Raw genomic sequence first — 25,714 nt, 5'->3', positions numbered from 1 at the left:
TCTCTCCAAAATAGTTTAACATATTCTCTTGAAGTTTTCATGAAATATTATTCTGGAATACTTGCTTATAAAATGTCTTTAAAGTGTGCTCTAGCTTCAAAGGTAGTGAAGCAGCTGCATTTTAAATTTTAATGAGAAAATGTTCACTTTCCTGCATTGTAGCTTAATATTCTTCATTATTTGATGCATCAAAAACAAAACAAGCCATGACTAACAAGGAAAGCTAAATAAAACTTATTTTTCCACCAGTCCACTGTCAGATACCTCTTCAACCATCAATGATTTTGTAAGACCCATCCTTCCCAGACAATAAAGACTGCAGTTTGCTATACGCATTTCTAGACATTCTGTCTGGTGCATCAGTCCATGTCAGCCTGTTTGCAACTTACAGAATTAAGCCTGAGTTCTTATTACTGGTCCTGCAGATCTAGAATATAAGTACTTTTCCAAAACTTTAGCAGCAGTAGCCCAGCTCCTGAGAGCAAAATAATTTCCCTAGCCTGTTGACATCCTCTACCACTGCCTAATGATAAAATAATAAAGCAGAATTTTAGCTTTTCATCTGGTTGAAGGTATCTGTTTTGAAATGTAGAATACATAAGCATTATGGTTGTATTTTAACAGCTATTATTCAAACAGAGATGTGCAATATAGGACGTAATTTTTTTTTTTTTGGAATTGTCGGAGTGTAAATTATTTTTTGATGGTGCTTGTTTAAATGTATGCATGCATGCTCAAGTGTCTAAACATATGTTGAGACTAACACTAACTTTATGACTGTAAACTAAATGTACCTATGGGTACAAATAAAGGAATTGAACTGAACTGATAAAGTGGTCTGATGGCTTCCCTTTAGATTCTTGAAACCTGACTTCTCGTTCCATTTCCTTGAACATATCTGCTCCACATCTTGTTTGCATGTCTTTGTTAGCTCACTGCTTGTGATAGCAGTATGAGTAAGATTAAGAAGTTATGTACCTACCATAACGTTCCATGTTAGTTGTCTTCTTCTCGCCTTCTTTCTTGCTGGATGGGTTCGGAGCTGATGCTTGGCTCCGACTCGGCCTTCTACTAAAGCTTGAGAGCTATTTACTGGCTCGAGGCCTCCCTATATCCCACAATGCTAGGCGTCAGATACCCAGATCTTGTTTGGCAGAGCTAACACCGTGGAAAAAAATTTTTAAGGACACCTGTCCAAACTACACGGTTTACCTACAGCACTAAAAACAGAGGAGGACATAACCTAGATAAAACTCAGCCAGAGGGAGAAGGCCTCAAAAGGGGTTCTTCTCGGTCTGTCCAGGCTAGGGGGATGGAGGGTGGGACGCAAGAAATAAGGCGAGAAGAAGACAACTAACATGGAACGTTATGGTAGGTAGATAACTTCTTAATGTTAAGTTGTCTATCTCGCCTTCATTCTTGCTGGATGGGACAGCGTCCCTAGCACCTTAGCCCTGGGTGGCTCATCGGAACAGACTCTTGAGCACAGTGGAACCAAAATCAGCTCGACACCTGGAGGCCATATCCAACTTATAATGTGAAATGAAAGTATGAGGAGTAGCCCATGTGGCTGCAGCACAAATAGATTCCATTGGTAGTCTTGCTTGAAAAGCTACTGACGTAGCTAATGCTCTGGTGGAATGAGCTTTTGGTTTTGTATGGAGTTCTTTATGCCTCAATTGATAAATCAAAGTGATAATAGAGGCCAACCACCTGGAAAAGGTTACTTTAGAAACTGGCAGGACCTGCTTGCCCTCAGCATAGGATAGGAAGAGTTGGTCCGATTTTCTTGTTTGTTTAGTCCTATCCAAATAAAAACGTAATTGCTTGTGAACGTCCACTTGGTGTAACTTTTGTTCAGCTCTGTTCGAATAGTTAGGAAAAAAGACAGATAGATCAATAGTTTGATTCAGATTTGTCTCAGAAGGTATTTTGGGCAGAAAGGAGGGATTAGTCCTGAGTGAAACTCTACCCTTGTGAAACACAAGATAAGGAGGACGAATACAGAGGGCTTGAAGTTCCGACACTCTCCTAGCTGAGGTGATGGCTACTAAGAAGAGAGTCTTCCAGGAGAGTAATTTTAAGGAACAGGAGGCCGCAGGTTCAAAGGGAGGGAGAATCAAGGAAGTTAATATCAGGTTTAAATCCCACGGAGGCAGGGGATCTCTAACCGGGGGCCTAAGTAAAATAGTCCCTTTAAGAAAGGCCTTACAAAGTTTGTGGGACATGATGCTGGTTTCTGACAGGCCAGCGTGGAAATTAGCGATAGCAGCCAATTGGACCCGAATGGTGGCAGACAAGGAACCTGCTCGAAAAAGTTCTGCTAAAAAATATAGAACGTGATGGACAGGGGCTGTAAAGGGGTCTATATTTCTAGCCTCCGCCCAGAAAGAGAAATGTTTCCACTTACTAGCATAAGTCTTCCTGGTAGCCGATTTGTGTGAAGAAAGGATGATTTCATGCACTGGCTGAGAAATATGTGGAAGCCTGGCTAAGGTTGGAAGTGGAGCAACCAAGCTGTGAGGTTGAGAGACTGAAGGGATTGGTGCAGCCCGCCCGACTGATGGACCAAGAGGTCTGGCACTGGGTCTAGATTCCAAGGCTGCTCCAGCAGGAGACGATGCAGGAATGGGAACCAAATTTGTCGAGGCCAGTAAGAGGCAATGAGGATCATCCTGGATCCCAATGCGGTCGCTTTCTGAATTAGTTTGGGAATTAAGGGAAAGGGTGGGAATGCATACAGAAGACCCCGGGGCCAATCGTGAAATAGAGCGTCTCTGGGGAAGTGGCCTGGGAGGGGGAAGAGAGTGAAGAAATCGTTGCACTTGCTGTTGAGGGGGGTTGCAAAAAGGTCGCAGCAAGGTTGACCCCATCTGCGGAAAATTTTGTCCGCTACTAACTGATTGAGAGACCACACATGAGGCATGAGAATAGCTCTGCTTAGCCTGTCCGCTATGACGGTGGACTTCCCGGGGATGTGCGTTACTATCAGAAACCGTTGAGAGGAGATCGCCCACTGCCAGAGTCTGAGTACTTCTCGACATAAGGGATAGGACCTGGTTCCGCCCTGCTTGTTGATGTACCACACTACAGACACATTGTCTGTCTGAATTGCAATAGTCCCGGTGGGTAGAGAGTCCTGAAGAGCTTGCAACGCTAAAAGTACCGCTCTCATCTCCAAGACGTTTATGTGCAGGTGGTACTCTAGAGGTTGCCAAGTGCCCTGTACAGTTCTGCCCTGAAAATGCCCCCCCACCCGATCAGAGAGGCATCTGTTGTCACCGTGGCAACAGGAGGAGGAAGAACAAACGGTCTGCCTTGAAGTACTTGAGAGGAGACCATCCACCAAGACAGGTGGTCTTTGCATGATTGGGTGATTATTATGTTGTGAGACATCGGAAGCTGTTGAAAAGACCATTGGGTAAAAAGCATCCATTGAAGAATCCGCATGTGAAAACGAGCCAGGGGAATTAATGTGATTGCTGCTGCCATGAGACCCAAGGTTTTCAGTAAATATCTGGCCTGAATTCTCTTGCACTGTAGTAAGGTCTGGACATGTCGGCGAATGTCTGATACTCTTTCTAAGGGAAGTTTTGCCGACAGCTCTTTTGTATTTAATCTTGCGCCTATAAAGGTTATAGATTGACAAGGCGACAATGCAGACTTTTCGAAGTTTATAGAGATACCTAGCTCGGAGCAAGTTTGGATGGTATAATCCTTGGCTCGTACTAGCTGATGCCTGGTGGAAGCAGTCAGGAGCCAGTCGTCTAGATATGGAAACACCTGGAATCCTCGCCGTCTCAGGTGGGCCGTAACCACTGCCATGCATTTGTTGAACACCCTGGGGGCTGTGGTGAGACCAAAGGACAGGGCTCTGAATTGATAGTGACTGGCTCCCAGCCAGAAGAGGAGAAACCTTCTGGAGCATCTGTCCATTTTTATATGGTAGTACGCATCCTGGAGGTCTATGGAGCACATCCAATTGTCCTGACCCAAAAAGGGTAGAATGGACTGAAGCGTGACCATCCGGAACTTCGTTCTTTGAACAGATTTGTTTAACCTGCTGAGATCCAAAATGGGTCTCCAGTCCCCTGTCTTTTTTGGTACCAAAAAGAACTTGGAGTAAATCCCTGATCCTTGCTGGTCTGCTGGGACTGGCTGGATGGCCCTTTTTTCTAGCAGTTTTGAAATTTCTAGTACTGCTTGATCCCTTAGACCGGGTGGAACATCTGGAAGGGACCTGTTTGTTTGTACAGGGGTGTGGACAAAGGGGATTTTGTAACCCTCGGATATGATAGACCATACCCATTTGTCTTGTGTGAGGAGTTGCCAGGCTTCTGTGTACAGTGACAATCTTCCCCCGACTGCCTCCAAAGGTGGACAGTCGGGCAGCCCCTCAGGGGTGCTGAAAGGGTTTGTCAGAGAAAGATTCTCTGCTACCCTGATTTTGCGGACCCCCTCTGCCCCTCGGGCAACATCTATTATTGTTCCCTCCTCTGCCCCTGGAGGGAAACTCGCCTCGTGTGTCAGGCACGACTCCCTGGGGTTTCAGAAACCACATTTTTCCACTCTTCTGACCTTTAGGGTATGGTCTAGAGGGAGTAGAAAAACGGACTCCCACGGCAGAGAGAGTCTTGCCTTCCTGCTCACACCTGGTAAGGGTATCCTTCACCTGTGGTCCAAACAGAGCCGAACTATCGAAGGGGGTATTGGTGAAGGATGCTTTAAAGGGGTCAGCAAAGTTGCATAACCGCATCCAGGCATGTCTTCTCAAAGCCACGCCTGTACCTGTGGCCCTACTTGCCCCATCTGCTGCATAAGAAATGAGCCGCATGGAGGAGTTGACTACAGAGTTATGGGTCGTCAGCTGGGAGTTAGTCTTGTCTTAAGAACCCGCAGCTGATGGATCCTGAAGGGTATCACCCAGTTCCTTAAGAAGATCCCTTTGAAGGCGGGTGAAATGGCACAGATAATTCAGCGACCGCATGGAAAAGGTCGCTGAAGAAAACATCCGCTTCCCGTACCTGTCCATTGTCCTAGATTCTTTATTAGGTGGATAGACAGGCACCGAAGGGTCAGCCAACTCCTTCTTAGTGGCTGCTGCCACCACCATGGCATCAACAGGGACACCTTTTATCAGAAATTGTTTATCAGATGGGGCTGTAATAAATTTAGTGGGCCTGTGGGGAGTTGGTTCCACTGTGTCCGGGGCTGTCCACGCCTTTCAAGCCACCACTTCCATTAGCGGGATGAAAGGCGGAGACACCCAGAAGGTGGAAGGGTGAGAACCAAATGCATCCAGGTACACCGACTCGTCCTCGGAAGGGTTAAGGGCAGTCCAGTTCCCCCTCTGCCTAAGGATCTCGAAGATGTCTGAAAAAGAGACATCCTCATGGGGGGACCTTGGGGACCCTTCTGAATCCTCCAAGTCGGTATCAGACGTGACTGACTCGGGGGAGTCAACATGTTTCCTCTTACATTTTCTCTTCCAAGGAGGCTCCTCCGAATGATCAGGGGAGGCCTCGGAAGAGGAAGATACGCCCAATGGGGCAACCTGGAGCGTCTGTTCTCCATGCTTGGAGTCAGGAGGGTGGACAGAGACTGATGCAGGCACCATGGGGGGAGGAGCCAAAGGGGCCAATCGTGGAGCCGACACAGGAGTCAGCACGCTCCTCATGACCTCGAAGGTGCCCCTGTCAGGCAGAGCAGAGGGTCCCTGCTCCGAAGAGACGTGAACCCCTCCCAGCACCGAGAGGGATGGCTCTGAGGCCGATGGGGCAGAGCTCACCTGCGCCGAAGCCCTGAGAGGGAGAACGGGGTCGGACAAGGGTCCGATGCCACTCGCCCCCTCGGAGCCGACGAGGGAGTCCCGGTGCCCAGATCCCTCCAAGGAAGGAACCAATGAAGAGATTGGAGCCGATGAAGGAGCCGAAAGGTGTGGTATCGGCTCCGACATTTCCAAGATTCGAGCCCCAACCAGCTCCGGCTCCGAACACAAAAGGGGAGTCGGAGGAGGAACTGTTGAAGACACCGGGATAGCCACAGTCTGTTGAGAAGGGCTGGTTAACATCTTGGCCAGGGCCTGCGATTTAAGTAGTCTACTGACCACCCTCTCTAAGTCATGGTCGGATAACCTGGAAGACCGAGAGGAATGGGACCTATGGCTCCGTTCTGACTGCAGTAACGTTGACCTCGGAGCCAAGCGAACCGATTCTAGGGAAGGGGACCTAGAACGTTTCCGGCCTAATGATGGTTCCGACATCAAAGTCGGAGCCGATAGAGGTCTAGAAGTGTCGGCCCCAGCCGGAGCCGATGAAGAAGCAGATGCTCCGCCCGGCGACGGCTCGAAACTGGGAGCTGACGGCTTGGCGGGCTTTGAGGATTTCCCTGACTGAGGCTTTGCCGGGGATCCCTCTGGCTTGAGTAGGCCTCTCAAGATAAGTTTGTTCCTACGCTCCTGCAGGACTCTCAGGCTGAAGGCATGACAGACCGAACAGGAGTCCTGCAGGCGTAGGGAACCTAAGCAATACACGCAAGAAGTGTGATCGTCTGTCAGAGACATCTTCTGACAGCACGAGTCACACTTCTTGAAGCCTGAAACTTTGGTATCTTTGGACATACTGGCCCGGGGATACCAAAGCGAGAAAAAAAAAATGTTACTCTAGTGCTTAAACCAGACACACAGACACAGTCACATGCCCGCACTAGATAAGGTAACAGTAGTGAGTAGAAAAAACTATCACAAACACCCACACTTAATAAAAAATAACTACAACAATCTAAATAAAAATTATAAGGCTAAACACTACACCTATAGTTACAACAAGGGGGGTTTAGCCATTAATAGAGAAGGAACAAGGGGGAGGAAATGGAGAAACTCGCTAACAGAAAACGAGTTTCCTAAGTGGGACAAACTAGGGGATACACAGTACAACTACACTAACAGTTAAGACAACCTAAGTCTAAGAAAATAACAGTTAAATTTTAGCTGAAAAAGATAAAAAAGGATTAATACGACCTGAGCCAGTAAAAAAACGCAACCTCATAGCTGAAGTGGCAAATGAGATCTGGGTATCTGACGCCTAGCATTGTTGGATATGGGGAGTCCTCGAGCCAGTAAATAGCTCTCGAGCTTTAGTAGAAGGCCGAGTCAGAGCCGAGGATTGGCTCCGAACCCATCCAGCAAGAATGAAGGCGAGATAGACAACTTAACATCAAATGTAATAATAAAATGTATACTCCAGGATCACAGTTTTCTGTTAAAACACAAGTTAAACATTAGAAAGGTTTCCAGTTTTACAGAACAACAAGTATAACAATAAATAAGTGAAAACTATCACCTTGTAATTGAGAAAAAGAAATTTAATCTCATAAAAAAGCTGCACAACTCGGTTTCTTTTCTCAATCTTTTCAATTCCTTCTGTTCCTTTCTTCAAAAATGGGTTAGTAATTCCCCAAAGGGCAGCCACAAGCAGGAGGCTGGACACTTCCACTAGAAAAACAAACAAACATTTATGATTTTCACATCTGTGATAAAGAACAATTCAATTACAGGCTGAAGCACACAATCCGAGTCTCCTAATTTGACACTGTAATCATACCTAAGGCAACAGATGTTTCATCACTTCAGACACTAAACTGACTATTTAAATTATATGTATTTAATTCAATTCACTGACTTTTTATGGAATAATAATAATTTAGCAGTAATAAATTATCTTAGTCATGATTAGGCTGCAGGTAACTTGGATTGGGGAACTGTTACATACCTGATAAGTGATGTAATATTCCTCTAAGAAGTACAAGAAGCCTGAGATGTATGTCATATGACTGGGAGGGGTGCAGCATGTGTGAGCAAAGGAATGATGAAGAAGGTGTGTGTGTGTGTGTGTGTGTGTGTGTGTGTGTGTGTGTGTGTGTGTGTGTGTGTGTGTGTGTGTGTGCGCATGCGTCTGTCTTGTGTATTTTAAGACTTCCGAGTTCCACGTTTCATTCTTATGCATTTAACAAGTGTCCACCACTGCGGATCTCATGTTATCATAAAGTGCAATTATGTAAGTTTCACTTACCATAACAGTAGATGTTCAATTAAATCACTGCTGCAATAGCCTTATGAGATATATCCTACCAAGGATATAACAGCCAGCCTTCCAAAACCTTTGGCTCCCTCCACACGTGCCCAGACTGTTTGCTCAGACTGAGAGTGGAGAAAACAGCAGCCTGACAGCCAAAATGCCCAAGTCTTTCCTGCTATCAGAAAAAGAGAGAATTCTGTTTCTTAAAAAAGGGTAAAAAATTAGGAACCCATAACTTTAACAAACAAACTATATTAAAAACGAAGGGGATGGAGGGTGGGAGCTGCTACTGCAGCAGTGATTTAATAATTTTATATAATTTTAGTTTTTATAATAATAATTTTAATTGTACTATGCTCATCATAAGTCACTGCTGCATTAGGTTTTGCTGTATGGGTAGATTACCGTAGTTTATTCCATCTGGCAGGTGGGATTAGGAACTAGGATCCCCTAGAGAATGGTCCTAGCAAAGCCTGTTCTGGATCTTGGGAAAGAATCCAATTTGTAGTACTTTGTAAAGGTGTGTACAGAGGACCAAGTATTTATTCATTCATTCTTTGTTGACCGGGCTAGTCCTGCTAGGCTGGTGGCTTCTTCTCAGGGGAGACCTGAGGTAGTTACTTATACTACTAGGGGAAATTTGACCAGGGTATAAAAGAACTTCCCCTAATCTTTTCAATAGGTGCCATGGGATGTTTTACATACACCTCATCTACCATCAACTAAAGTAGACTGGACCTTGGTTTAATGTCTGATCCGATGAACAACACACTCAGAAGTACAGCACCTGCTAATGCTGCACTGCAGTGTCAACAATCCAGCTACTTGGTGTGGGAATAAAACCCACAGCCTTCTGCACCAAACCACTGGCACTGTGGTATGTTTCTAGAATCCACCCTTCCAATATTCCATTGAAAAAAGACAAGGCTCTAGATGAATGTGCCTTGACCCTGCCTACAAGTGTTTTAACATGGGTAATAACAAAAGATAATATGAAGGAACAACAATCTTGAAGTAGCAGATGCCAGATCAGGAGTAAATTTATAATTCTCCATCCACTGATCCAAGTTATTCTTGAAGAACTTTACTTCACATGGATGGGAAGTCTGTTCTAGAGAAGGGATAGTCTCTAAGACACATACCTGTGTCCCTCAAACATATCCTATTTATGTTGCAGACAAGGTTTAGGTCCCTAGATTGGATAATTATGATGCTATTTGCTTTGCAGATCTGCAACAGATCCAAAGCAGGATCAGAGGATGTTTTGTAGGCTAGGCATTGATGTTTTCTCAGCAGTCTATAGGAGACAGAGTACGGGGATAGGATTTTGAGGTGGTGCATGTAGGACATGTTGTTTATGCCCTGTATTCTTTTTGTGGGGATCCACTGTGAATGCCCTAGCTGTTGCATATGCCTGTTCAGGTACATACTGAAGGTGGCACTGTACTCAGTGATTGTTCTGATGAGGAGTCAGCACAGCAGAACAATGATGTCCTTGGACCTAAATATCATTCACAGCATCATAGGAGATTACTTGGCTATCGACCCGGAGGTCATTTTAAGCCTAGCTGTTTTAACCCAATGTAATACCATAGAGCTACTAAGGTACTAGTCAATACCCAGGATTGCATTTAGTGATGACTGCCAATGTCCAGGAGGGTTGTGGGCGCTATTCCCGGTAAAAATTTATGGTGCTCCTTCCACTCATCCAGGTTCCTCTCGAACAAGCGTCACACAGGTGCTCTGTTTCATATGAATTGGTAGCCTGTTCCAAAGACATGGCAATTGCTGGGAGTTAAATAGAACATGCTGATGGGACAGATTTAAGTCGCAGGCCATATTTAAGTCCCTGGAACAGGTAGCCCTAGACCCATCTGATTTATTGATATGCAGTAAGTTCATTAGGTTTAGGTCTTGGGTTGCTCTGTAGGCCAGGCATAAGTCTCCCCTAAGAAGTCTATATGATATGGAGTATAGTGATTTGGACTTTAGTCGGTCTGTGTAAGGCATATGCTGGAGGCCCTTGATCTTCTTTGTTAGAAACCTCTGATGTCTATCTAATTGCTGTAGATGCTTAGTATGGCACATACCGAATGGGCCGTTAGCACTTATCCGTCCCATAATTGAGTGTGTGTGTGTGTGTGTGGGTGTGTGTGTGTGTGTGTGGGGGGGGTTATAACTTCTTTTGTTGTTGAGGTGATGCCTTTACTAATCAAGTGAGCTATGTGGAAAGCTTTCCTCACAACTGTAGATACGCAGTAGTCAAAGTTAAGGTAATTATTTTGTTTATAAGGTGCCTGACATGGAATTATTTCTTTACTACCATAGACACATGACGGTCAAAGGCCAGGCTACTGTTTAAATGCATTCGCAAATCCTTGACCACTGATCTACTCTTAGAGGTGTATTATCAATGTGGTAGTTTCCAGAGGTAGCCATCTTTGTCCCTTAACAGGAGATCTACAGCTGTTCAGCTTTCGTAATAGACCTAGTTCTGTCAAGACAGTACCTGCATTGTCTATGCACATCTAGAGTATGTAGAATCTTCTCTCTCCAATTTTTAGATTCGGAAAAGAAAACAGGGAGATTGGTGGTTTGATTCAATGTAAACTCAGAAAGCACTTCTTGTCCTGAATATGGTGTTTGTTCTTAAAATCATCCAGTCTCTACAGAATATCAAATAGGGTTTACATACCATAAAAGCTTGCAACTCAGATACCCTTCTTGCTGAAGTCAGAGCAATGAGCAATACCGTCTTCCAAATAATGAACTGTAAACCATCCTGATAAGCTGCTTCAAAAGGAGGCAGCGTTAACTTCCAATAAAAAAGTTAAGATTCTAAGTAGGTGCCACCTGTTTACAAGTTGGTCTTATGTGTAAAACCCTTTTCAGAAACTGCATGACTAAAGTTTGAGAAGAAAGGGGAGGAGGAGTTATGAGCAGATATGTTGAAATGTATGACAGATGAACTTTGATAGAGGAATAAGATGGGCCAAAGGAAAGTATCGCACATAAATATTATAAAACTAGTGTAACAGAACCTCTGAGTGGAACTTGGTTGTTAATGTAGTTCCAACTACCAAATCTTTTCCACTAAGATTTCCTAAAGGCAGGCTTTATTGCCTCCTTTAGTATCTGCTGGATGTCCTCAGAAATAAGGTCCCAAAAGGTATCAACATTTGAATGATCCAAGCAGTTCTATGTAGTTTCTTCAGATTGGGGTGTATCAAACTCTGCCTGTCTTTTGTAATTAGATCCAGTCTGTGAGGAGGCTTGTGGTAATTGCCCTTGGCAAATCGCATGAAAAGGAAGAAAGTACAGTTGTGTAAGTTGTAATAGCCTTTAGGGTGTATCAGTTGTATCTTGCCCAAAACACAACCAATGGCCATCTTCCAAAAGCCCTGGAAGATTCATAAGTATGCATTCCAAAATGGCCACAAGATGTACCTTAACAGAGAGGTACAAAACACCATAATCAAGTAAGTCACATAAATATTTAAGCATCAATGGTACATAATCCATGATACGGCCCTGGCTAAGAGCTAGCCACCACCTAGAAAACATCTTCCACTTGCCAATATACAAATTTCTACTGACCAATGTTGCCTGGGCCAAAACAGGGTCCCTACAATTATTTTTAGAGATTCCTTCTCACCTACATTTGCTTGTATTTGTAGTCTCCACTGGTACAGTTCCATTTTTACAAAGCCCAAGCCTGGTATCTGATAATTCGGAGGATATAAATGTTGGGTCCATGTGTCTTTAGATGCCATTAAATCTTTCTCATGTGTAACCTGGTAAGAGGAATCATAAGAATCAAAGATACCATGAACCCCAGAATCCTTAGCAACTCTCTGGCCAAAGTCGGAGACTGAGATGAGAAGCTCAGAAAGCTTTCCAGACAAAAGTCCACCTTCGCCTGGAGAAAAAAAAATGCTGCAGAGTGTCTATAAGACACCCTAAAAAGAAAATCTGTGTGACTGGGTCAATGAGGATTTCTAAATGTTTATCTGGAATCCCAGATTAGTTAGAAAAGATCTAACTAATGTTAAGGACTCTTGACATCTGGGAAAAAACTGCAAAGGTAAGCAAATCATCTAAATAAGGAAAAATGTCAGTGTCATTCAGTGTGCAATCAGCTATGACTGGAGCCAGACACTTTGTAAAAACTCTTGGAGCAGTAGATAACCCAAAGGGTAATGTAGAGAAGTGATAATATAACCCAAACACAGAAAATCATAGAAATTTCCTGAAGCTGTTGGCTATGGGAATGTGATGGTACGTATCTTTCAGGTCCAATGTTACTATAAACCTTCCCTGGGGAATGACAGGAAATAGACCCTGAAGGGTCAACAATCCCAAATGTTGTAACTTCCACATTCAGTTTTAAGAAGGAAATGTCTAGAAATGATCTCCAAGAAGACTTTCTTTGGTAAAAGAAACATTCTGGAATAGAATCTTTTGCCCCTTTGATTTAATGGAACTGGTTCTATGACTCCAAGGGTCAACAAGTGCTGAAGAACCTGAGGACAACATTCTTTTTGGTTTGGAGGGTGGAGAGGACCTCTCCTGAAAGGAGGTTTTTGTGTTAAGTGCCAACTGTAATCCATTCAATACACCCCAAACACCCATGAGTCTGCCACAATCTGTTGCCAAAAATGAATGCACAGAACCAGTTCATTGTGACAGGTTTAAACAGATTTGGTCAGTAAAGGGAAAGAATGCTGGCACAGTCATTCTGAAGTTGTAGACTGTTGTGAGATTTGGGCAGGAAAGGTATAGAATGATGGCACAGTCATTCTGAAGTTGTAGACTGTCGCGGGATTTGGGCAGGAAAGGGATAGAATGATGGCACAGTCATTCTGAAGTTGTAGACTGTCGCGGGATTTGGGCAGGAAAGGGATAGAATGATGGTACAGTCATTCTGAAGTTGTAGACTGTCGTGGGATTTGGGCAGGAAAGGGATAGAATGATGGCACAGTCATTCTGAAGTTGTAGACTGTCATGAGATTTGGGCAGGAAAGGGATAGAATGATGGCACAGTCATTCTGAAGTTGTAGACTGTTACGAGATTTGGGCAGGAAAGAGAAAGAATGCTGGCACAGTCATTCTGAAGTTGTACACTGTTGCAAGATTTGGCAGGAAAGAGAAAGAACAATGGCACAGTCATTCTGAAGTTGTACACTGTCGTGAGATTTGGGCAGGAAAGGGATAGAATGCTGGCACAGTCATTCTGAAGTTGTAGACTGTCATGAGATTTGGGCAGGAAAGGGATAGAATGATGGCACAGTCATTCTGAAGTTGTACACTGTTGCTTTTTTGTAAATGATCCTTGTTTCTTACTGTTCCCTTCCTGTCATTTTTGTTTTCTCGTTTCACCTAAGAAGGCAGGGATTGCTTGTTTGGTTTCTTAGGTATGAAGGAGGATATGAGAGATTTGTAACAAGGTCCTGAAAAATCTTAGAAACTCCCTGAATTAATTTTGTTGTCTCATCATATTGTTTGAGGGCCTAAGTAGCAGATGGTCCAAATAAAACCTAATCTAAATCTGAATTCAAAATTTCAGATTTTACCTCATTTGAAAACATCTGCTTTTATACCTAGGCATACCTCATCAAAATAGTAGCAGAAGAAGAGGCCCTACACATAGTATCTGCACAATCATACACACCTGGGAAATGTCACAAACAATAGTACTGAGATAGGCACTACCTTCGGGGGGAAGAGTGATAGCTATGCCTCTCAAACTGTTTTTATAAAAAAGCACTAACTTCCACATAACTGCCTGAGAGTTTATGCCAAAGTGGAAAAAGGAAAGTCTTTTACCAAATCTGTTCAAAATCTTCCCCTCCCTGTCTACTCGGGAATGCTTAGATGACATCAAGAATCTGTTCCCTGCTGGTGTAGATGTTGATATTGTTGCAGGGTCTGACTTAAGGTGAGAAAAGAAGTGTTTATTAGTTGTGAAACTTTGTAAAGCCAATCTGCTTTTTTTGGGAACTGATGGTTGTGAATCACAATTGTTACAGACTTTATTACATACATCCTCAAAGGCACTCGAGGGGGAGTAGGTGTAGAATGAAGTATATCTGCTTGTAACATATCATCATGTCTCTTCATTTCAGGGGGAAATTCCATTTGTCTCCATAAAAATACCTCATTCATCTTGGCAATAATCTGGGAAAAAGAACATTCCTCTGAAGGAAGTTGTAAGGACCAGTTTTCTGTATCATCAGAATTCTGGGCTTGGGAATCTGCATGAGAGGAAGCCCTGTCTCTGTCAGAATTTAATTAATTTATTTATTGCATTTGGTGATAGGGAAAGTCTTACTGGGCACACAGTCTCTTTTTAGAAAAGGCCCAGGGAGAAAAGCTCCAACATTACATTAAGAGTTGCAAAAATTATAAATAGGAAAAGAAAATGTAGTGCTGTTTAAGCTCTACTAAACAGCAGCACTTTAGAATTAGAAATGCATATTATATCTAGTGGCATAAAGACATAATATACAAGTTATTAGAAATACAAGTTACATGAATAGATAACATTTTATTTCCTTTTAGCCAATAAGATTTACTAGACTAAGTTTGACATAAGAGAAGAGATGTGGCTGACCCCTCATGGGTTCATGGTGGCTGAAAGGACTACACTAGAGAAAGCTAGAGACATAAGTGAGTGGTCAAAGGAATGATTGCTTGTCACTGCATTGTCACCCACCAACAGCTGAGATAAAGACTAAGCCTGTGGACTTGTCAAGGGCTCTCTGGTAAGTTGTTTATTTTTTCTTCCTAGGAACAATCAAAGTCAGATTAGAAGAGTGCGGGGTAAGTATCCTTGCTGTGACCAAGGAGAAAACTTCAGATGCAGTCAAAAAAACTGGAATGAGTCATTCAGAAGTTAAGATGTCAAATAGTTTGCACAAACAGCTCACTTACACTTTCACACAGATAAAATGTTCCCAAAGCACAATGTATGAGCAGCACACAAAATTCATGTCAGAAACCCCTTTAGAATGAAATTAGTCTCACAGAAAATAATGGCAGTTAAGTTGTCACAGAGTGAACACAAGCACTACTTCACTTGCAGAACTCCATGGTCAAATAAAAACACTTTCTCACACAAAATGTTTGTCAAAACACAAAAATGTTTATATACGCAGTAAATTTCCTCACAAAATATACCCCTAAATTAGCTGAAACTAAAAATAGCAAATTTTGCTAACAAAAAATGCCCGATATGAAAGAAATACTGGGTTTCTTAAAGAGCAGAACCACTAAAATAAATAAAAGTCTAGTACACCCAGGCCACACTTTTTCATACACACAGTTATATAAAAAAATGCATCACCTCGTGTTTACATTTTTATTCATTTACAAGTATATATAGTTTGTGTAGTTGAGGTTCCGCAGTGGTATCGTTATTTGTTGTTGGACTCATATATATATATATATATATATATATATATATATATATATATATATATATATATATATATGGGTCTACTGCTTTACATCGAAAATACAGTTATTCGAAATAGAGCAGTAGACCCTACACTTCAGCGAAAGTCCACTTAAACGAAAGTGCACTTTCGCTGAAGTCTAGTACCCCGGGCTACCCAAAAAAAAAAACAAAAAAACCCCACTAAAGCATGTTTTTGTGGGGGGCTGTGCCACCCACACCCCTCCTACTTAAATATACCAACTCCGAGATCGCACTACAGCGGGGAAAAGGGAATATTCCCATTCCGCACTGTAGTGTGGCTGCCGAAGTCAATGTTCGAAGTTTTATTAATTCGAACAAGTGGACTCGGTGAAGTGGGGTTCGAAGTAGTGAAACTTCGAACATATTGACGGATCCCGTATATATATATATATATATATATATATATATATATATATATATATTGCATTCCTGTCCAATGAAATGAGAAAGTATGTGTTTTCCAGACCTGTTTTTTTGCAAGGAATCCTGGAAAAAAAATTTCTTAGGTATCTGTTCTGAGAGAAGTAGAATAAAGAACATGTCATTTTAATATTTTTTCAAGTTCCTGTCACTGGATTTTCCAACACCTGGAGTTCTTTGCCACCTTTGAATTCGTCTGGGGATCTGATTAACATAACACATCTTGAATTCTGGACATTTCTTTTTAGTTTATCCAGTACCTTCAAGGAGACTAACAGCACAGCATTGACTGATTTACTAGTTGTGGGCTGTGCAACCAGCTCAGCGTTTTTGTGTTCTAAGAGGAGGCAAACAAAGCTATTTGAGGTATTCCCCACAACTGGATCAAATCCTCCTCATTTAGTTTCCATTCATGAAGGTCTCTCCTGGTCCTGCTTAGCTTGTCTGCCACTACATTTTGTCTGATGGAATGTAGGAAACTTTGCAGGATAAACTGTGCTGAATTATTACTGCCCAAGCTATTACAATCAGTCTGCACAGATGAAGACCTGGTGTCTTCCTGTTTGTTTAAATACATCACTGAGGTGCTGTCTGTAATCACCTGCAAAAGTACAGGGGAACACAAGTGATGAAGAGATTTTTTTATCATGTGTAGATCAATATGTGTGTCCAGCTTTAAGAAGCTTCCTAGGGGCTTGCACAAGTGTATAAATACTGAGCACTTGCAAGCTTGACTGCCATTTTGTGATAAGCTGTTAAGATGTAAGCATGTATGTCTGTGTTTTCTGTCAGTTAATCAGTTTGTTTATATTTGTTAATGCTGCTACCTATCTTGATGTGTTTCTGTGTAATAAAGCATATAAACAAAGTACCCTGCCTGTTCGTCATCTATATTAGAGAGGGACGAGCGACATGGTGCCAGAATGGGATCCAGATTCGCCAGTTTCGAAACAGAGGGGCACTCAGTTAAGATTGGAGGAATATAAAGGAGTGAATCATCCCCACTCTACGTATAACTTGCAAAACAGGTCAGAAATGAATTTCAGGTATTAAAACTTGCTCAAACTATTTTTACTCGCAAAATATGAAAAGGCATTTAGAATGCTTTAAATGAATTTCTAAGTAATAAAAATATTTGAAACTATGACATATTAACAGAAATATTCAAAATAACTATAGAAAATGTTTGAAATAAAGTCTGAATCGTATAAAATTAATAAAATAAGGGAAACAACCGCATTTTTTTGCTAAGCACTACTTTTTTGCATTAATCAAAGCTATTCGAGTTGTCTGAAGTGTTTGCTGTTTGTGCAGTGTTAGAGTACAGTTATTTTTCAAAATACAGCCACTACAGAGCATATTTTGCAAAGTACAGTGTTCTGAAGTTTATTGTGCATCTGAATGTTATTACAAGTGCTGGCTGTATGCTTGCCTGTACATAATTACAAGGGCCATATTTTTCAGTGTGTTTGGGCAAAATTTGTTGGCATGGCAGACAGATTTTGAAAGCCAGGTCCACTTGTGTTTGACAATAATACTGCAGAGAACTGGAGAGTGTTTGAGCAAGAGTATGATATTATCATACAGGTTGCATTTTCTGATAAAGATGACCATACAAAGGCATTTATTCTGCTTATAAATAATCCAATAAACAATGCTGAGAGGTAACCAATGGCTTGAAAAGTTACCACCATAAAAAGTCCACAAAAGTACGCAAGTGACTAAAACTAACGAGATATAAAAAATCCAAACGTTGACCTTTATTTGTTATGAATGGTAAGCGCTTTCACTAATGTTTCTTCAGACCATTAACATTCAAATGCTTTACTTAATTCATTATATATACAACACGTGAATAACCTCTAATCAAGCTCTTTAAAGGGCTATGAACTCAAAGAGGTATACATTTGTCTACATCCACCATAGTAGACCATTTAAAAACATATTCAACTTACATTCACTACAACATTGGGCCACTTGATAACTAAGATGTGCAGGTCTAACGCAACTAGTTTTGGTTGTAATAATATGAATTTATATAGCTATTCACTGTAATCCATATATTGTAAATATTTGTATTAAATAAGCATATATATGAATTGGTGGTAATCAAGTTATACTAAAATAACAATTCATAACTGGCTACTTTAGTTAATAAGTAGTTTAACATTGTAGCCGACTGTAATTTATATATTGCAAACGTAATTAATAAATATTATATAAGTATATAAGTGGAATTAAGCTATATTTAAATAACAACTCAGAACGGACCACTTTAGTTATCAAGTGGCCCAATGTTGTAGTGAATGTAAGTTGAATATGTTTTTAAATGGTCTACTATGGTGGATTTAGACAAATGTATACCTCTTTGAGTTCATAGCCCTTTAAAGAGCTTGATTAGAGGTTATTCATGTGTTGTATATATAATGAATTAAGTAAAGCATTTGAATGTTAACGGTCTAAAGAAGCATTAGTGAAAGCGCTTACCATTCGTAACAAATAAAGGTCAACATTTGGATTTTTTATATCTCATTTGTTTTATTCACTTGCGTACTTTTGTGGACTTTTTATGGTGGTAACTTTTTAAGCCATTGGTTACCTCTCAGTATTGTTTATTGGATTATTTATTGAATTTTTCAGCTGCAGAGAGGTATTTACACCGTTGGGAACGATATTTTTACTATTTATTCTGTTTAATTTAACTGGTTCAGAAGCCATAGAAAGGGAGTGTTCATTTGTGTATGCACCTGCTGTCTTTGCAGGAGAGAAGGAAACCCATCATATTGTTGTGCTGGCTGAGTCAAGGGAAAACCCAGAGTGCTTAAAATGTAAATTTAGAGAAATGTGTAACCCCCAAACAAATGTTACAATGGAAAGGCACTTATTTTACACAAGGGATCAAAAGCTTGGTGAAACTATTGCAGCATATATAATTGATTTGAGAAACAAACTTAAAACATGCAGATTTGGTGATTTAAGGGATGAAATGATGAAACACATACTTGTGTGTGGTATTAGAGATGATGCTGTGGGAAAGATTTTGCTTCATGACAGTGAATTAACTTAACTTTGAATAAGGCCATTGAGATTTTTCAGATATATGAGCTTACAGAAAAGCACACAAATATTCTTACAAATGAGAGATGCATTCTTCCAGTAACTTCTAAAGCCCATGTTGATAGTATGCAGCATGTGGTTAAAAGAAACAGGCCCAAGCACATGGCAGCAACTGTAAGCCCTGCAGCAGTCATTGGGAAACTCTATAGCTTCTGCAGGTTCCAGAGCACGCACAGTCTCAGTGAATTATAAGAGTGAGTCAGCAAACTCAAAGAATGGGCTCCCACCCAGTTTTATAGCCAACTGTTGTAATTGTGGTGCAAGTCATGAGCCCAAAGGAGAAAAATGTTTAGCTTTTGGTCAGCAATGTCACAGATGCAATAAGTGGAATAATCAAATAAGGGGCATTCTTTTATTAAAGGGGGACATTCAAAGAAACAAGCTGATCAATTAGAAAGCTATGACCCTAATTTAGACATGCTGTAGGTTGATTGGACACTCTAAATTGGCCCTAGGTGTGAGTGTGTGCGTGTGTGCCTTCCATGGAAGGTTGGGTGCCGGGCTGGCAACTCGACACTGTAAACCTCCACTGCCAGTCATGAGCGGACAGGTGATCCGCTGTGGCGACCTCTAACCGGGAAAAGCCGAAAGAAGAAGAAGATGAAGGTGTGTCACTTCTTCATGAAATAGTCAATGCAGTAGGTTTATGGGCAAAGAAAGTATTTTGTACTGTTTGAATTAATGGGTCTCTCACAGAGCTCAAAGTTGACACAGGTTCAAAGTGCAATGTTATGTCAGCAGAAACATTTGCTAGAGTATGTGCTGGTAAGAAGCTTGATTTGGCAAAGTGTGCAAAGCGTGTTGCTTATGGTAGTGAAGAGATTCAAACTGAAGGCTCGGTAGTACTTTCATGTTGCTCCGCTGGGAGAAACTACGACTTGCAATTTTATGTGGTCAACAGGCACGTCCAGTCATTATTAGGGCTCTGACACAGTTTGAAAATGGGACTAATTTCATTTAATAAGAAAGTCCATCATGTTAGTTTGAAAGGGCACTGCTCTGATTTCACCCAGTATATTTTCTCTACCTATGCTGATCTTTTTGAAGACAAACTAGGCAAGCTTCCAGCTGTGTACTTCATGAAGTCAGACCAGCTCCAGTAGCTATGCAGAACAGAGTTAAAGCCGAGCTTGATAAAATGTTGCAACAAGGTGTAATTTGTCCCACTGAAGAACCAACTGAATGGCTATCCTCCATGGTGGTAGCTTATAAGAAAAGCTCAGATGATATCAGAATATGTACTGATCCATGAGATTTGAATAAAGCACTGAAAAGACCCCATCTTCTAATGCGTACAGTCAAAGAAGTCACTGTTCTGATGCCAACTGCCACAGTTTTTTCAGTCTTAGATGCGAAGAGTTCATTTTGGCAAATTTCGCTTGACAAGAAATTCTCATTGCTCACTACATTCAATACTCTGTTTGGCAGCTACAGATTTTTGAGAATGCCATTTGAGATAAATTGTACCAGTGAAGTCTTTCAACGTGCAATGCAGCAAATTTTTTTCTGTGTATCCTTGTGCTACTATACTAGATCTTTTAGTAAGAGGTAATGATGAAGCTGAGCATGACAGAAACCTGAAGAAAGTTCTGGAAAGAGCACACCAACTGAATCTTAAGCTGAATCCTCTGAAGTGCAAGTTCAGGTTATGAGAAGTTGCTTATGTTAGTCATCAGTTTATCATTTCAGGCTTACGACAAGACCCTTCCAGGCAAACAGCTATTCTTAAGATGCCAGCTCCAGACAATGTTCAAGCCGTTCAATGTTTTCTTGGCAAGGTTAACTACCTAGGCAAGTTCATTCCAAACTTGAGCCAACTTTCAGTATCGCTTACAGAGCTGACACGTAAAGATGTATCCTGGTCATGGTTGGAACAGCATCAAAGAGCATTCTCTCTTAAAATGGAGAACATCAACATTTGTGTAGTGACCGAGACCTGGTTCAAGGCCCCGAAGAGCACCCCAGCACTACCAGGCTATAATTCATATCACACCTTTCGGCCCCTAAACCTGGACCGAAGCACTAAAGGCGGTAGTGTCTCCATATTCATAAAGGATATGCACACCTCCAGACTAGTAGCCCAACATAATGCATCAGAGATACTTCAGGTACAACTAACACTGGGTAAAACTGCAATACAGGTTGTAGCCTGCTATAGATCCCCCACCATGTCCAAGACTCACACTCCACATTCCTAAACACACTGGAAAATATTAGGGTACAACCCAATACCCTTATACTGGGAGACTTTAACTACCCCTCCATTAAATGGGAAAATTACTCATGTACCAACACACTTGCTCAACGTTTTCTGGAATTCATTAATTCCAATGCCCTGAACCAACTCATTCTTACCCCCACCAGGGTTAAAAACATCCTTGACCTGGCCATTACTAACATGGCTGACTGCTGCTCTACACCAGTAATCAACTCCTCCATGATCAGATCTGACCACAAGCTAATCACCATGGATATCCACATCCCACCCTCACCCCCCTAAAGGAAACCACCATAAAAAACTTCTCCAAAGCCAATTTTGGGCTTCTAAAAACAGATGTGGCTAACTTCAAGACACCCATGAAAATGGAAAATAGGTGCATGACTGCTGAATCATACACCAGTGCACTGTACGAGCACATACACAAGTGCATGGAATGGGTCATACCAAACAGAACCAAAATGCTCTCCTCCAAAAAAAAGGAAGCCAATCTGGTGGTCTCCCACCGCAAACAAACTCTACAACAGAAGGAAAAAACTGTTGCAGAAAAGGGTAAAGTCCCATGATTGGAAAAACTCCTTTGTTAGACTCAGCAAAAAAATGAGATCCATCATCAAATCCTCTAAAGCTAGCTATGAAAACAAAATTGTTGCAGATTCTAAAGACAACCACAAGGCATTCTATAGTTACGTCAAGAATTTACATGGCAATACTCAGATCTGCTCTCTGAGTTACAGCACAATGGCAATACATATACAGAACCAACTGATATTGCCAACATACTGGCTGACAGGTTCAGTGCGAACTTTACCCCCTGTTCACCCCCTAAAGGGCCTATGACAATACCTGAGGAATGCCAAGTCCCTATCATCACGGCTACACAGGTAAAAACTGCACTGTCCAAAGCCAAAAATACAACTTCCATTGGACCTGATAATATCCCTGTGTTCTACATGAATTACAAAGTGAACTGGCACCACACCTGAGTACCCTGTTCAATGACAGCCTCATTTCAGGCTTTGTTCTTACCAAATGACACACTGCTACAGTCATCCCACTCCACAAAGGGGGACCGACTACAGACCCTGAGCACTACTGCCCCATTAGCCTGAAGAGTCTGATATGTAAAGCTATGGAGTGCATCATCATGGACCTTATAAATAAGGGCACAGGGAATCTCCAAACTCTGGACCCTATGCAGTATGGGTTTGTGAAAGGTATATCATGCCTGCTCAACCTGATAAACTTCTTCGAGTCTGTCACCAGAACTTTGGATGAGGGCAAGGTAGTTCACACAGCCTACCTAGATCTGGCCAAGGCCTTCAACACCATCTCTCACTCAGGAATCATAGATAGACTCACTAAACTAGGCATAAGCCCCCTATGTAATAAGATGGGTTGCCAACTGGCTCACTGATAGAACCCACACTGTGAAAGTAGCGGACTCCAAATCTGACTACTGACCAGTTACAAGTGGTGTCCCACAGGGATCAGTCCTAGGTCCTCTCCTGTTTGGCATCTACTTCTCTGAAGTTCAAGCCAACACAAAGGGACTTTGGCTAACTAAGGTCGCAGATGACTGCAAACTGGGAGCCATTATTGATTCTCCAACTGATGTAGACATTATACAAAAAGCCCTCACGGACACCAATGACTGGTGCCAGAACCATGGCCTTAAGCTCAATGCTAAAAAGTGCATTGTCATTCCCTTTGGGAAAAATTCAGTGCCCATGAACTACTACATAGGTGGTAGTCCACTAAACACAGAAGGTGTGATAAGAGACCTGGGGATACAGGTTGACAGCAACCTCTCCTTTGATAACCACATTACCACTGTAGTCAGAAAGTCCTTCTATGTGGCACATCTCATTACAAAAGGTTTCACAGGAAGAAAGAGGTCATAATCCCTCTCTACTCATCCCTCATTAGACCTATTATAGAATACAATGCCCCATTTTGGTATGTACCTCATTAGACATCTACAACAACTGGAAAGGCCACAAAAATACCTCACTAAGAGGATCTTAGGCCTTAGACACATGCCCTATATGGACAGACTGAAAAAAACCCAGCTATACTCTGTCTCTTATCGCTTACTTAGAGGCGATCTCTGCTTAACCTACAAAGCCATGTCTGACCCAGAGCTACTAGATATGCTACACCTAAAGAAATCCCAATCCCTCAGTGCCACACACACCAGGGACCTTAACCTCATTACCACAATAAACAAAACATGCTGGAGGGACAGGTTTCTAACCCAGAGACTTCCCATACTCTGGAACAAACTTCCCATTCACGTCAAGCAGAGCACTTCACCGGCCCTCTAAGAGGAATCTTGATGAGTGGATGGGCAATAGGAAGTTCACCCCATGGATCACTTCAGTGGCCTTGCTTGACAGGGGCACTGGGAACTAACTTTGAGTGGCATGATGCCAGCGAATCTTCTTGGGCTAGGCTTATATAGGCTCCAGGGCCATTAGCCTAGTACACACCTCTGAACCTATGATGTTCTAAAACAGAGAATTGCCAGTCCACCAACTCTCAAATACTATGATGTTCACAAAACCGATACTTTTTCCTGTCATGCTTTAAAATTTGGTCTTGGTGCAGTCATTCTTCAAGAAGGTCAGCCTGTTGCCTATGCATCCAGATCTCTAATGCAGTATGCTCAGATAGAGAAAGAACTCTTGGCAATTGTGTTTGTATGTTCAAAGTTCCATGATTGTATTTATGGTAGACCTATCAAGATTGAAACAGACCACCAACCTTTAGTCACTATTTTGAGAAAGCCTATGAATTTAACTCCAGCCAGATTGCAATGTATGATGTTGAGAATACAGAAAAAGAAGTTATGTCTTACCGTAACGTTTCATCTATGTTGTAGATCTTTATTCATTCATTACTGTTAGGACTTCGTTCCATCCTCGGAACCGACACGGCCGTTACCAAGCTCGTGCCAGCCAAATACTCTTAGCTAAGACCTACCTGCAATGCCCCTCTCATAGTCTCTTCAGATAGAGTTTGCCTGCCATTATACTATAGAAGTAATAAAAGTGATAGTAGGAGGCTCTGTCTGAGCAAATACTTAATAAGGAAATCCTAAAGTCCACCAGGGGTCCAGGCAGGGGGAAGGAGGGCAGGAAGTAATGAATGAATAAAGATCTACAACACAGATGGAATGTTATGGTAAGACATAACTTCTTTATCTGATATTGTAAATCTTTATTCATTCCTTACTGATTCCTTACTGTTAGGACCGAGTCCCCAGCTACTAGAGTCCTGGGTGGCCCTAAGGAAGGGCATTCCTGAGCACCATAGAACCAAATGAGGCTCGTCCCCTGGAGGCCAAATCCAATCTGTAATGAGTGATAAAGGTATGATGTCTTGCCCAAGTGGCTGCTGCGCAGATATCATCCATAGAGGCTCTGGAATGAAAGGCCACTGAAGCAGCCATCGATCTAGTAGAGGAGCGTTTATTCTGGAAGGTAAGGACACTTTGTTCTGATGGTAGATGAAAGTAATGGTAGATGAAAGTAATGTTAGATGAAAGTAATGGAAGATGAAAGTAATGGGAGATGAAAGTAATGGGAGATGAAAGTAATGGTAGGTGAAAGTAATGGTAGGTGAAAGTAATGGTAGATGAAAGTAATGGTAGGTGAAAGTAATGGTAGGTGAAAGTAATGGTAGATGAAAGTAATGGTAGATGAAAGTAATGGTAGGTGAAAGTAATGGGAGATGAAAGTAATGGGAGATGAAAGTAATGGTAGGTGAAAGTAATGGTAGGTGAAAGTAATGGTAGATGAAAGTAATGGTAGGTGAAAGTAATGGTAGGTGAAAGTAATGGTAGGTGAAAGTAATGGTAGATGAAAGTAATGGGAGATGAAAGTAATGGTAGGTGAAAGTAATGGTAGATGAAAGTAATGGTAGGTGAAAGTAATGGTAGGTGAAAGCAATGGGAGATGAAAGTAATGGTAGATGAAAGTAATGGTAGGTGAAAGTAATGGTAGGTGAAAGTAATGGTAGGTGAAAGTAATGGGAGATGAAAGTAATGGCATTCCTGAGCCCAAAAGATAAAGTCATTTTGGAGACAGGCCTACCCAATCCAGGCCCTGCAAAGGCCACACACAATTGATCCATTTTTCTGAAAGATTTAGTTTTGTCCAAGTAGAAACTAAGTTGCCTATGAACATCGAGGGTATGCAGAAGGTATTACCCTCTATTTAAATGGTGAGAAAAGAAAACCGGTAGTCAATAGATTGATTAATGGAAAACCCAGAAATGACCTTGGGCAAAAAGGACGGGTCTGTACGTAGAGACACTCTTTCCCTATGAAAAATCAAGAAAGTCTCTTGACATTCAAGGCCTGCAACTCAGATACTCTTCTCGCTGAGGTAAGGGATACTA

At 41.8% G+C, this 25,714-nt stretch overlaps 1 protein-coding gene across 2 annotated transcripts in view; it reads right to left on the bottom strand.

The window, feature by feature from the left end:
• The window catches only part of TMEM234 (transmembrane protein 234), a 156,287-nt gene that overhangs the window by 101,516 nt on the left and 29,057 nt on the right, over nt 1-25,714 (bottom strand). For both annotated transcript variants that reach the window (XM_044082530.1, XM_044082538.1), the window contains exon 2: nt 7,341-7,492. In XM_044082530.1, coding sequence (XP_043938465.1) covers nt 7,341-7,492 — 152 coding nt within the window. The remainder of the gene's footprint in view (nt 1-7,340; nt 7,493-25,714) is intronic.

The sequence above is a fragment of the Protopterus annectens genome, chromosome 1.part1, assembly GCF_019279795.1.
Source record: "Protopterus annectens isolate FY-2018-M chromosome 1.part1, PAN1.0, whole genome shotgun sequence".
Lineage (NCBI taxonomy): Eukaryota > Metazoa > Chordata > Ceratodontiformes > Protopteridae > Protopterus > Protopterus annectens.
The sequence above is the reverse complement of the archived record's forward strand: the minus strand, read 5'-3'. Positions and strand labels throughout refer to the sequence as shown.